This window comes from Molossus molossus, unplaced genomic scaffold (assembly GCF_014108415.1).
Source record: "Molossus molossus isolate mMolMol1 unplaced genomic scaffold, mMolMol1.p scaffold_m16_p_4, whole genome shotgun sequence".
Lineage (NCBI taxonomy): Eukaryota > Metazoa > Chordata > Mammalia > Chiroptera > Molossidae > Molossus > Molossus molossus.
The window spans coordinates 27085542-27099262 of NW_023425377.1; the positions used below are offsets into that span (position 1 = coordinate 27085542).

General features: G+C 41.7%; 1 protein-coding gene across 1 annotated transcript in view; it reads left to right on the forward strand.

The window, feature by feature from the left end:
• The window catches only part of PRELID2 (PRELI domain containing 2), a 101976-nt gene that overhangs the window by 30034 nt on the left and 58221 nt on the right, over window positions 1-13721 (forward strand). Inside the window, exon 5 of the mRNA XM_036241537.1 lies at window positions 11955-12060. Within this exon, the coding sequence (XP_036097430.1) occupies window positions 11955-12060 (106 nt within the window). The remainder of the gene's footprint in view (window positions 1-11954; window positions 12061-13721) is intronic.

Genomic DNA, 13721 nt, shown 5'->3' on the forward strand with positions numbered 1-13721 from the left:
TAGTACTCCATTGTGTATATGTACCGCAGCTTTTTTATCCATTCATCTACTGATGGACACTTGGGCTGTTTCCAGATCTTAGCGATTGTAAATAGTGCTGCTACAAACATGGGGGTACATATATTCCTTCGAATTGGTGTTTTAGGCTTCTTAGGGTATATTCCTAGAAGTGGGATCACTGGGTGAAATGGAAGTTCAATTTTTAATTTTTTGAGGTAACATCATATTGTTTTCTATAGTGGCTGCTCCAGTCTGCATTCCCACCAGCAGTGCACTAGAGTCCCCTTTTCTCCACACCCTCGCCAACACTTGTTGTTTGATGATTTGTTGATGGCGGCCATTCTGACAGGTGTGAGGTGATACCTCATTGTTGTTTTAATTTGCATCTGTCTGATGATTAGTGATGATGAGCATTTCTTCATATGTTTCTTAGCCATTTGTATATCCTGTTTGGAGATGTGTCTATTTAGTTCCTCTGCCCATTTTTTAATTGGATTCTTTCTCTTCCTTTTGTGAAGTTGTATGAGCACTCTATATGTATTGGAAATTAACCCCTTATCTGATATATCATTGGCAATTATGCTCTCCCATACAGTGGGTAGCCTTTCCGTTTTGATGATTGTAACTTTCGCTGTGCAGAAGATTTTGAGTTTGATGTAGTCCCATGTGTTCATTTTCTCCTTTGTTTCTATTGCCTTAGGTGATGTGTCAGTTAAAATTCTGCTGCGTATGATGTCTGAAATTTTGTTGCCTACAGTCTCTTCTAGGATTTTTATGGATTCATGAGTTACATTTAAGTGTTTTATCCATTTTGAGTTTATTCTCGTGTAGGGTGTAAGTTGATGGTCTAGTTTCGTTTTTCTGCAAGTAGCTGTCCAATTTTTCCAGCACCATTTATTAAAGAGGCTGTCCTTACTCCACTGTATGCTCTTGCCACCTTTGTCAAATATTAATTGAGCATATTGCCTTGTGTCCATTTCTGGGTTCTGTGTTCTGTTCCACTGGTCTATATGCCTGTTCTTGTGCCAGTACCAGGCTGTTTTGATTACAGTGGCTTTGTAGTATAACCTGAAATCTGGTATTGTGATCCCTCCAACTTTGTTCTTCCTTTTCAAGATTGCTGTGGCTATTTGAGGCCTTTTTTGGTTCCATATGAACTTTTGAAGTAATTGTTCTAATTCTGTGAAGTATGCCATTGGTATTTTGATGGGGATTGCGTTGAATCTATAGATTGCTTTGGGTAATATGGACATTTTAATGATGTTAATTCTCCCAATCCATGAACAGGGTATGTGCTTCCACTTTTTTATATCTTCCTCTATTTCTTTTTTCAATGACCTGTAGTTTTCTGCGAATAGGTCCTTTATTTCTTTGGTTAAGTTTATTCCTAGGTATCTTAATTTTTTTGGCGCAATGGTAAATGGGATTTTTTGCTTAGTTTCTCTTTCTGTGAGTTCATCATTGGTGTATAAGAATGCCATCGATTTCTTGACATTAATTTTGTATCCTGCTACTTTGCCAAATTTATTTATTAACTCTAGTAAACTTTTGATGGAGTCTTTGGGGTTTTCTATGTATAGTATCATGTCATCTGCAAATAATGACAATTTCACTTCCTCCTTTCCAATTTGGATCCCTTTTACTTTTTCTTCCTGTCTGATTGCTGTGGCTAAGACTTCCAGTACTATGTTAAATATGAGTGGCTAAAGTGACATCCTTGCCTTGTTCCTGTTCTTAAGGGAAATGCTTTTAGTTTTTGCCCATTGAGTATGATGTTGGCTGTAGGTCTTTCATATATGGCCTTTTTTATGTCAAGATATGATCCCTCTATTCCCACACTGCTGAGCATTTTTATCAGAAATGGATGCTTTTTCAGCATCTATTGATATTATCATGTGGTTTTTATTCTTCATTTTATTTATGTGGTGTATCACATTTATGGATTTGTGAATATTGTACCAGCCTTGCATCCCTGGGATGAATCTCACTTGGTCATGGTGGATAATTTTTTTGGTGTATTGCTGGATCCGATTTGCTAGTATTTTGTTCAGGATTTTGGCATCTATGTTCATCAGGGATATTGGCCTGTAGTTTTCTTTCTTTGTTGTGTCTTTTTCTGGTTTTGGAATTAGAATTATGCTGGCTTCATAAAACGAGTTTGGAAGTCTTCCTTCTTCTTGAATTTTTTCAAATAGTTTGAGAAGAATGGGTATTAGTTTTTCTTTGAATGTTCGGTAAAACTCCCCCTTGAAGCCATCCGGGCCTGGGCTTTTGTTTGCTGGGAGAGTCTTGATTGCATCTTCAGTTTCTTCTGTTGTTATTGGTGTGTTCCAGTTTTCTCTCTCTTCCTGATCCAGTTTTGGAAGACTATGTGTTTCTAGAAATTTGTGTATTTCGCTTAGATTGTCAAATTTGTTGCCATATAGTTGTTCATAGTAGTTGTTAACGATCTTTTGTATTTCTGTGGTGTCAGTTGTTATCTCTCCACTTTCATTTCTGATTTTGTGTATTTGGGTTCTCTCTCTTTGTTTCTTGGTGAGTCTAGCTAAGGGTCCATCAGTCTTGTTTATCTTTTCGAAAAACCATCTCTTTGTTTTATTGATCCTTTGAATTGTTTTTTTGGTCTCTATGTCATTTATTTCTGCTCTGATCTTTACTATTTCCTTCCTTGTACTTGCTCTGGGGTTTTCTTTTTGGTTGCTCTCTAGTTCTTTAAGGTGTGAGGTTAGATAGTCTATTAGAGATTTTTTTTCTTTTTTGAGGTAGGCCTGTAGTGCTATGAACTTCCATCTCAGAACTGCTTTCGCTGCATCCCATAGATTTTGTGTTGTTGTGTGTTCATTTTCATTGGTTTCCAGGAAGTTTTTTATTTCTTCCTTGATCTCCTTGGTGGCCCATTCATTGTTTAATAACATGCTATTTAGCTTCCATGTGTTCAAATGTCTTTGTATGTTCTTCTTGCAGTTGATTTCTAGTTTCATGCCATTGTCATCTGAGAAGATGCTTGATATGATTTCAGTCTTCTTAAACTTGTAGAAACTTAGTTTGTGTCCTAACATGTGGCCTGTCTTTGAGAATGTCCCATGTGCACTTGAGAAGAATGTGAAATCTGTAGTTTGGGAGTGTAGTTCTCTGTAGATATCTATTAAATCCATTTGTTCTAGTGCTTCATTTAGAGTCTCTGTTTCCTTGCTAATTTTTTGTCTAGAGGATCTATCCAGTGATGTCAGCGGGGTGTTGAAGTCCCCTGCTATGATTGTATTGTTGTCGATTTCTCCTTTGAAGTTCTGAAGTTTTTTAATATATTTTGGTGCTCCTATATTGGGTGAATACATGTTTATCAAGGTTATATCTTTCTGTTGGATACATCCTTTCAATATTATGTAGTGGCCTTCTTTGTCTCTAATTATGGCCTTCATTCTGAAGTCTATTTTATCAGATATGAGTATTGCTACCACAGCTTTTTTTTCTTTTCCGTTTGCTTGGAAGATTTTTTTCCATCCCTTCACTTTCAATCTCTGTGAGGCTTTTGTTGTGAGGTGGGTCTCTTTTAAACAACATATAGATCGGTCATGCTTTCTTATCCAGTCAGCTACTCTGTGTCTTTTTATGGGAGCATTCAGTCCATTTACATTTAAGGTGATTATTGATATGTACTTATTTATTGCCATTTTTTTTTAGTGTAGTTCTATTTTTTTTCCCATTTCTCCTGGTAATTACAGCAGTCCTTTTAACATTTCTTGCAGTGCTGGTTTGGTGCTAATGTATTCCCTTAGCCTTTTTTTGTATGGGAAGCTCTTTATTTGACCTTGCTGATAGCCTTGCTGGGTAGAGTAGTCTTGGCTTCAGATCCTTGTTTTTTATGACCTTGATTACTTCATGCCATTCCCTTCTGGCCTGTAGTGTTTCTTGTGAGAAATCAGCTGAGAGCCTTATGGGGTTTCCTTTGTAGGTAACCTGTTGCTTATCTCTTGCTGCTTTTAGGATTCTCTCTTTGTCTTTAATTTTTGGCAGTTTGATTACTATGTGTCTTGGTGTGGGCCTGTTTGGGTTCTTCTTACTTGGGGCTCTCCGTGCTTCTTGAACTTGAATGCCTTCTTCCTTCACCCAATTAGGGAAGTTTTCTGTCACTATTTCTTTGAATATATTCTCTATCCCTTGCTTATTTTCTTCTTCTTCAGGGACTCCTATGATGCGAATATTATTCCGTTTTCAGTTGTCCCACAGTTCTCTTAAGCTGTCTGCCTGTTTTTTAATCGTTTTTTCCTTTTGGTTTTCTGATTGGTTGATTTTTTCTAGCCTGTCTTCTAATTCACTGATCTGGTCCTCGGCTTCACCTACTCTGCTTTTTAGACTTTCCAATGTGTTTTTCACTTCTGACATGTCATTCTTCATATCTTCCTGTTGGTTTTTGATTTCCATCTGGTTGATTTTCAACATTTCTATGTCTTTACTCATGGTGCTCATGTCCTTACACATGCTGTTGAGCTTCCTCAACATCATGGCTCTAAATTCTAGTTCTGTTAACTTGCTTAACTGCACCTCATTTATCTCATCTTACGTAGAGGTCTCTTGTTCTTTCATTTGGCTTTTGTGTCTGTTTTTCTCCATTTTGGCTATCACAGTGGGCTTTGGAGTCTGCCAAATTTTCCCTGTGGATGTTGGTGTTTTGCTGTTTGTGGCTCCCTCTCTTCGGTTTGGATGAGCCAGGGAGGACCCACTTTAAACACCACCATCAAGTCTTAGCTTTTCTGGTTAGTGTTGCTAGCCCAGGGAGTGGTAGTTATCCTCTAGCTTTTTTTGCCTGGAGGCTATTAATAGAGGTCACCTGAAGACCCTTGGTTTCTAAATTGCCTGAAAAACTCCCTCAGATGCTCAGTGTAAGAGGTTTTCCCAAGGGTGGGGCAGCTGCTGGTTTTTAATGGGCCTCAATTAGCATGTCAATGGCCACCAGGTGGGGTTGAATCTCTGAGGGAGGGGCCTCCGCCTCTCCCCAGGGCCCTGGGAAAGAGTAAAATGACCACAGTTCTGCATGGCTGCACTCAGCGAAAGCTCTTAGCACCCTCCAAAACCCGAGTGTCCCCACACAGTTCCAGTCCAGTCGGCCTTCCGTCTGCCGGAGCCCAAGGTGAGTGGCTGCTGCCAATTTAGCCTCTGTCCGGACTCTGCGTCGTTGTTGAGCCGCCTGGGAATTTTAACACGAGGGCGCTGCTTCCAGCCAAGGGCGGCCGCGGCTGTGGCACCAGCCGAGGGCGTTGCACTCAGCAGAAACCCCAGGACTGAGCCGCAGTAACGGGACACTGCCGAGGTTGCAGCAGCTTCCAGCAGAGTCCCCTGGTTCCCGCGAGTCCGCGCGGCACCAGCCGAGGGCTTAGCATGCAGAGTTTGCAGGACTCAGCCTCAGTAGCAGCGTCCCGCCGAGTCCCCTGGTCCTAGCCAGTCCGCGCGGCACCAGCCGAGGGCTTAGCATGCAGAGTTTGCAGGACTCAGCCTCAGTAGCAGCGTCCCGCCGAGTCCCCTGGTCCTAGCCAGTCCGTGCGGCACCAGCCGAGGGTTTAGCAGGCAGCAGAGTTCTCAGGACTCAGGCGGGGTCGCAGCGGAGGCATTAGCAGCAACTTCCCGCCGCCGAGTTCCCTGGCCCCAGCGAGTCCGTGCGGCACCAGCCGAGGGCTTGGCAGGCAGCAGAGTTCTCAGGACTCAGACCGGGTCACAGCTGAGGCAGCAGCAACAACTTCCCGCTGAGCCCTCTGGTACCCACCCAGGCCGCTGCTGACCGTGGGCTCCCGGCGCCCTCTCGTGTCCTTGCAAGCCTACCAGGATTGAGTCGGTGACCCTGGTTATGTGTTCCTCCAAGGTGTCTTTCGGTTGCCCCTTCCTGAAGATTTGCCTTTATTTTCGTTGTAAATCCAGTTTGGTCCTGGGAGGTGGTCTGTGTAGCTCCATTCACTCCGCTACCATTTGTCCTCCTTAACAATAAAGATAATTTTTAAGAAAGAGAGAGAGCCACTCAAAGCAAGAGGGCTTTGTTTAGGAGTGGAGGTCAGAGAGGCCAGCAGGTGCCTGGGCCCCCAGGGCTGCTGCGCAGAATGTGTGTGTCTTTATGACAGGATGGGAGAGCAGGCTGGAGAGGTGGGATGCTTCTGGGGTTCCAAGGGCTCTGAATGCCCCATGGAGAGGGGACTCCCTGCTGAGGGGTCCTGGTAATCAGGCCCACCTGGAAGTGAATGATTACAAAGGGTTTAGAGTGAAGGGAGCTGGGTTTGAGCTGTGGGCAGGTGACTTCTCAGGCCCTGTGCTTCCTTCTGTGAGTGGGAACATCCTGATGGTGGTAGTGCATAGAATCAGTATTATTACTGGCGTTAGTATTATTAACTAAGATGTATTGAGTTCTTACTCATATGGCTGTGAGTGCTTTACACAGATACAACCTCATTCCCCTTGGAACAGCCTATGAAATGGGTCTGAACCCCATTCTGCAGAGGAGACTGAGCCTCACAGAGCTCCATGAACCTGCCTACATGGGCAGGCCTTCATTCTGTGGCAGAGATGAGATGGGAATCCCAGTCACAGATTATCTATGACAGAAATGGGTGTGGCAGGCGAGGGGAGGAGAACCTCCATATTCTCACGTGGTGGAGTTTGTACTGGAGCCCACAGTCTCCGCAGACGTGTAGAGCCAGGGAGCTGGGCAGAGCAGGCAGCCTGACTGCAGACCCTGCCTTTCCTCTGGGCGCCCTTTATGCGCCTGCAAGAGAATGTTGAAAACATCACGATTAGAGCTGAGATGTTCTGTGGAACCTTTGTTTCCCCTCAAAGGCCCTTAGATTACATTCTTATCATGAAAACAATCGGGCAAGACTTGCCCAACTAACCAGTCAATACTCTGACTGGGTCTCACTGAGAACACTTGCTTCCCCAGAAACTGCTGTTTTCAGGGCGCAGAGCTGGCGGCTGCGTGCTCTGGGGATTAATGTCCCATCCACATTTCCTCTGAACTCTGTTATTTTCCCCAATCCAAGAGGAACCAGAATCTTACATGACCCAAGAGTAGGTGATTGATGGTGTAAGCTGCCATTCACTTTCGCCAAGATATTCTGACATTGGAGCTGTGCTTTCTCTGTTGCGATTCCATGGTGTTCTGTGTTGAATTACATCTGCTGTGGACAAGCCCATAGATGTGACTCAGATAACAGGCACCACGGGAGTAAATGAGCCTCCTCATTGTACATAACTTTTCTGAGACTGTGGTGGCTTCTCTCCCAGCCAGGGGAAGGTTGCCCCCTGCTGGCTTCAGCAGGTGAAACTCTCCAGGGGATGGTTCAGTCTCCCTGAGAGAAGTGCTGAGGTGTAGTATCAGTTCTCCCTTCTCTTGTCTTTCCGTTTGTCTTTCCTTCCCTATCCTCCCTTCTTTGCTCCATCCATAGTTCCTAAGGCATTATTGATTTTCTACGATGTGCTAGTCACTGCAATTGGAATTGATGCAATGAAGAAAAAATATGTATAGGTACAGCTGTTCAGAAAAACATTTGGCATTATATATTAAAATTGAAATTGTGCCTGTCCGGTGGCCTGGGTATTTCATTGCGAGATTCTCTAGAGACTCTTATGCACACATGTACCTGGATGCGTTATACATATTTTCATTATAGCACAGTTGATTATAGCTCCAAACGGGGTCTATTCTGAAGGTCCATCTTCAGTAGAGTGGATAAATAGTAGGGAGTATTTTCAAACAACAGAACCCTATACAGCAATGAAAATGAATAAGCAATAGCTGCAAGCAACAGGATGGATAGATCTTAACTGAGTATGTGGGCTTATTCTTTGTTCCTTTGTGAACAGCCAGTGACGACATTGGTGTGTGCTTAGGAAGCTGACTTTGAGCAGTGTGGATGATAGTGTCTGCATTGGAAATGGGCTGCTGGGAGGCCGCCAGGGTGGTACTGGAGAGAGACAGTGTTGTGCTAACTCCAGGCAGTAGCAGAGACAAGGGAGAGGGAACGCTGGCTATTGAGAGATGTTAGAAATAAAATAAATCACAACTTGTTGACTGGTTGAATGTTTGGATTGATTGAAGAGGGAACCACATAACATGTTGCTGAGATTTCTGAACTGAAAGACTAGATGATGGTTGTGTCATTAACTGAGGGAGGAGCAGGAGTTCAGGATGGTAGAACATGAATCTGCATGACATCAAGTTATATGCGCTTGGACCAGTTATTTAACTTCTCTTTACCATAGTTTACTCAGTAAAATAAAAGATTTAAGAGTAACAACCTCAGAAGATAATACAGTGTCTGATAGATAATATACACTGTTACTATGCAGTTTTTTGAAGAGTAGGTGTGACCCATGTATATGACATCATAATGAGATACAGTCCTGCTTTTAGACTTAACAAATAAAAGACAGGTGAAGAAAATGAATCACCTATGTCTCTTGAGTGAAACAGAACATGTCAAGCTTGGGTGTGGGTGAAAGTCTTAGGACAAAAGGCCTAAAGAACCGAGGTTACAGTGTGGGAAGAGGTAAGCCGACAGGTGATTTATTGAGACTTTAAGTGAGGGTAAGTCAGAAGTTAGCCTGTTTCTTTGCTAAAAATGGTTCTTGGTAGCACAGAGCCTTTAAAAAATAATTTTTATTTATATAAAAATGATCCTCAGGGCCTTATTATTAATATTTTTGGTGATTGTCAAGTAATGCATATTTATCATAGAAAATTAGTAAAAGGAACAAAGTAATTCTAATGCCCAGAGATTCTCTTGTTAATATTTCAGCTCATTCCATTTGTTTGTTCATCCACCCACCCTTCTATCCATCTATCTACCCATCTACCCATCCATCCATCCATCCATTCATCTTTTCTTTTTTTTCTTCAAAAAGAGCTGAGATTAAACTGTATATTGCAGTGTAGCCTGCTGCGTTGTTTTCTTTTTAATTTTTTAATTGACTTTACAGAGAGAGAAAGGGAGAAGGAGAGAGAAACATCGATGAGAGAGAACATTGACTGGCCGCCTTCTGCACGCCCCCCACTGGGGATCGGGCGCACAACCTGGACATGTGCCCTGACCAGAATTGAACCAGCAGCCTCTTGGTGCATGGGCCGATGCTCAACCACTGAGTCACACTGGCCGGGCTGGCCTGCTATGTTTTGCACAGGAGCTTACATGGAGGTTTATTTAGCATGAAGGATTTAGGATAGCTCTATGTAGTAAGAAATTATCTGATGTGCTTTGTCAATAAATTATTTATGGGAAGTAAAACATTTTCTTATCTTAAAATGTAATAGAATAAACATAGGTGGCAAGGGCTTGACCCTGCTTTCCTGTCCTGTTGTTCTCCCATGTGTGGGAAAACCCTCAGCAGGCTTTTCTGAGCACTTCTCCCCAAATTTGTGAAAAGCAGTATCGCTTAGGATATGATGTAAGAGAGACTTTTAGTGTTCCCTCACCTGCAGTGCCTTGGGGACTGAAGAGTACACCTACCCCAAGAGGGTAAGCCTGCTCAACTTTTCATTTTTAAATACTAAAATCACTGTTCAATTCTACCCTGACTAATCAGGAATAGAGACAGGAAAGATTATTGTCACGTGTGTAAATCATTTTAAATGGGCTTAAATCTAAGTGGTGGAAGCTGCTTTGCCTGGACTATAACTATATTTGTCTAGACCCTTTCTGTAGGATTGGGTAGAATATCTGTGTGTGTGTGTGTGTGTGTGTGTGTGTGTGTGTGTGTGTGTGAGAGAGAGAGAGAGAGAGAGAGAGAGAAGTGTTCTGGAGGCTTTGGTTTTCTGATATTAGAAGATTAGAGAGAAAGTCTATTAAGTTGGATATCTACTGTTACCAAAATCACAGCTTTTTGGATCCATACTTTTCTCAGGATGTTTTTCTTACTGTCAGTGAATGTGCTCATGTGTACACACACACACACACACACACACACACAGATACGCACAGAATAGATGTGGTTTCTGTCTCCTTTCCATAGAAGTCTAAGAAAGCAGGGGAAATGTTTCCTTTGTAGACCCTTGTAAAGAAATTTTAATTAATTAATTCACGTAACAAGTGCTCCTTGAACTCATGGAGTGCAGGCACGGTGCTGAAAGTGGGGAACAGGGGACTGTCTAAAAGCATTAAGGAGCGACAGCAAGCCTTTTAGTGGGATGCACATGTAAGTGTTCGTCTGTAGCTGTTCCTTGGTGCCTCAGAAGAGAAGTCCTTGTTGCCTACAGGATGGAGTCTAAACTCCTCAGCCTGAGAAGACCACCTGCAATGTGGTCTCCTTTGTCTTTCTGGCCTCATCTCCTAACATTTCCCACACCCACCTTATGCTCCAGTCATTCCTGTGGGAAGAATTACATTTTCTTGTAATAAAAAGACTATTAGCCTGGCTGGTGTGTCTCAGTGGTTGAGCATCGACCCGTGCACCAAGAGGTCACCAGTTTGAGTCCTGTGGTGGGTGGAATGCTTTGCCTGCATTTGCTGATGCGTGACCCTCACTCCTGGTGTCTGTCTGCAGACTCTGGTGCTGTGATGAGCCATCATGCTTGGCTTTGTTCCTAGCAGCCCCCAGCGTCCCAAGTATACTGCCTTTCCCTTCAGCATTCTGAATAGGTGGGACACAGCCAGTTTCTCAGGCAGCCCCCCTGTCAAACCAGGATGTTGGAGGTACATTTTGCTTTTCTTCTTCCCCTCCCAGTGGAGCAGCCAGGGACTGGGAGTCTTCTCCTGATAGTGCTGTGCTGTGCTCGGTAGATGGGGCTGTGGCAGGTAAATGCAACTGATTTTCTTACTCACTTTGATGTGGCTCTGCTGTGCTTTGCACTTTCCTGGGGCGCTACACCCTCTTAACTGGTTTATGAAATTCTCACAAAGGCAATTTGGTCCATCAGTTGTTGTTAAGTCAGTGTCTCCAAGTGGGAATGAGGGCCTGGGGCTTCCCATTCTGCCATCTTTCTTACATGACTCTCACGTGTGATCCAAATCTCTGTTTTATGAGTTGGAGATACTTAATGTTAGTAGAACTGTGAATAGGGTCGGGGCACATCTAATCTGTTTTACCTCCCTTTCCAATCAAGGATTAAAGAAGTCATTCCAGGCTTCTGGCTTTTCTGTCTCTGTCTGTCTATCTGTCTTTAGTGATGGGGCTAGCATTGAGTGAATGCTCATTGTGAGTCAGGAATTGTTCATGTTCCCGTTCTATGCACCAGCTCATTTACTTCTCACAATAGCTGGAAGATACTGTGATTATTCCCAATTTGCTTGTGAGGAAACAGTTAAACGAATCTAAGTTATTCCAGGTCGTACAGCTGATCATTGTCTCAGACTCAATTTTAATAGACATTATACAGCATTAAATGATTATATATATATTTAGAATTAATAAATAGATATATTAATTTAGAATTAGTTTATTGTGATCAAGTAGAACAACTTTTTAAAGATCATTAACTATCATATCATGGAATTCTTTATTAGGTATGACCAGAAATCCTATGTTCTTCTGTTGTTAGAATAACACACCCATGTTTTCACTTCTTCCCAGCTTTATTGAGATGCAGTTGGCATATAACATTGTGTAAGTTTAAGGTGTACAATGTAATGATGTGATATATGTGTATAATGCAAAATGATTATGACAATGAGGTCCGTTAACACATTCATCACTTCCCATAGTTACAATTTTTTGTGTGTGGTGAGAACTTTTAAAATCTGCTCTCGTAGCAGCTTGAAACAAATCTTTTTAGTCTGAAGAAGACTGTAGTTTTTGTTATATAAACTGTAAGTCTCTCTTTAACAAAATCTTTTGTTGTAACAGGCAATTATTGAATTACTATGGATATAATTTTGTGGTGATTATAAGTGGTAATTAGGCTGTTGGAAATTATTTTGGTTTAAATATCCAAATGTAGAATGACATCAAAGATGTATATTTTTGTTTTTGTTTTTCTTTAGGACTGAGTTCATTCAAAGAGGCAGGATTTCAATCATGGGGGCTGGCTTTTTCAACTGCATTTTGGAAGCTTTTGCCAGCACTTTCTTAAGACAGGGAGCCCAGAAGGTACGCTTGTTTTCCTTTGAGTCAACATTAATAATTTTAAGAAACCATGGATGTTCCCATTGGGGTCTTGAATGAGGCTCATAAACAGACATAGGAAGAAAAAAATACAGTTAATACTCAAATCTATGCAAAAATAATTACTCTCCCTAATTGTTATATAAACCCAAATCAAAATAAAACTAAAGTGCCATTTGTGGCCCATTAAATTAAAAATATACCAATGAAGAGTATGTGATAACATGGAGAATACTTATAGTCTAAGAGGGGTGGAGGGGCAGGGGAGGGAGGAAACAAACCGAAGAACTTACATGCATGTATGGGTAACCAGTGGACATAGACAACAATGCTTGGTGGGGGGTGGGATAGGGAGGAGGGTGTCTGTGGGGGGAGGGGGGGAGAAACATCTGTAACAAAAATAAATTAATAAAAGAGAAGTAATCAGAATAAATAATTATGTTTATAGTATATACAATAAGATGACGACAATTTAATAAAAAAGATAATAATGGCTAATATTTATTGAGTGCTTACTGTGTGCTACCTACTGTGAAAGGGATTTTATTTATCTTATTTATTCCTTACAAACCTTGGAGAAAGCTGTCACTGCAGTCCTGACAGTCGCGATGAATAAGACACAGAAATCTGGAGCTCCTGGTTGTCACTAGTGTGGTTTGCAGACTCTGTAACTGGGGGCTTAGGCTTCCAGGAAGCTGATCCAGAGGCCGCCTTGGCAGTCAAGGTCCTGTGCACCCTGTTTGAAGTAGGGCGGTTTAGAGTTTAGTATAATATTTCACATGGAATCATATGTCCTATTTTCTTGCTTAGGGTAAAGACCATTCCCTGGGCATCTTTATATGGCTATTGCAGGTGTTCTGAAGTGGTTTAAAATTGTTATTTAATGTTTATTTTATTTATGATGCTTTATTGTATATTATATTATTCTTGTTATTATTAATTGTGATTATGAACATAATCACTTATTCCAAGGATTTACTTAGGACCTCTGTTACCTAGTGGGTAGACTTAATGGCTGGTCGAAGGAACTACTGTTATGACCCCAGCGATGGACCTTTGTTCTTATTTTGCAGTTCTAGGTTCAAGAATGAACCTGGACCGTGATGCGTTAGTCTGGAAGGCTGAGGGTGATGAATGAGTGTTTGGTACTGTACTGTATCCGTAGACATACTGCTGAGATTAATGATGTGTTCCTGGCCAGATGAGCACATGTCCAGACTGGCCTAGCCTCTTTAAGCCTGGGCCAGAGGAGGGTATTGAGCTTCTGGAAGGTCTGTCCATTACTCAGTAATTACTGCAGGTTTTTCTGCTATATTGCAAAACATGCATTTGTAAAAAGCCCCATGTTTAGCAAAATTACACTTTAAAAATGGTAAGGCTGGTGAGAAAAATAATTTTGTTGTCATGTCCCTGACTAAATTGATTTCTTGTACATTGTTTAGCTCATGAGTGGCCAACTTTTTCTGTAAAGAGTCAGATAGTTAATGTTAAGCTTTATAGGCCAAGAAACAAAACTGAGATATTCTGTAGGTACTTTATAATAAGAGAGAAACAAATTTGCACAAATTTTATTTGAAATACAATAATAGTAGTCGAGTATACCTTTTTTGTAATACAGGTATACTAAGAATATAATTCTTAGAAGA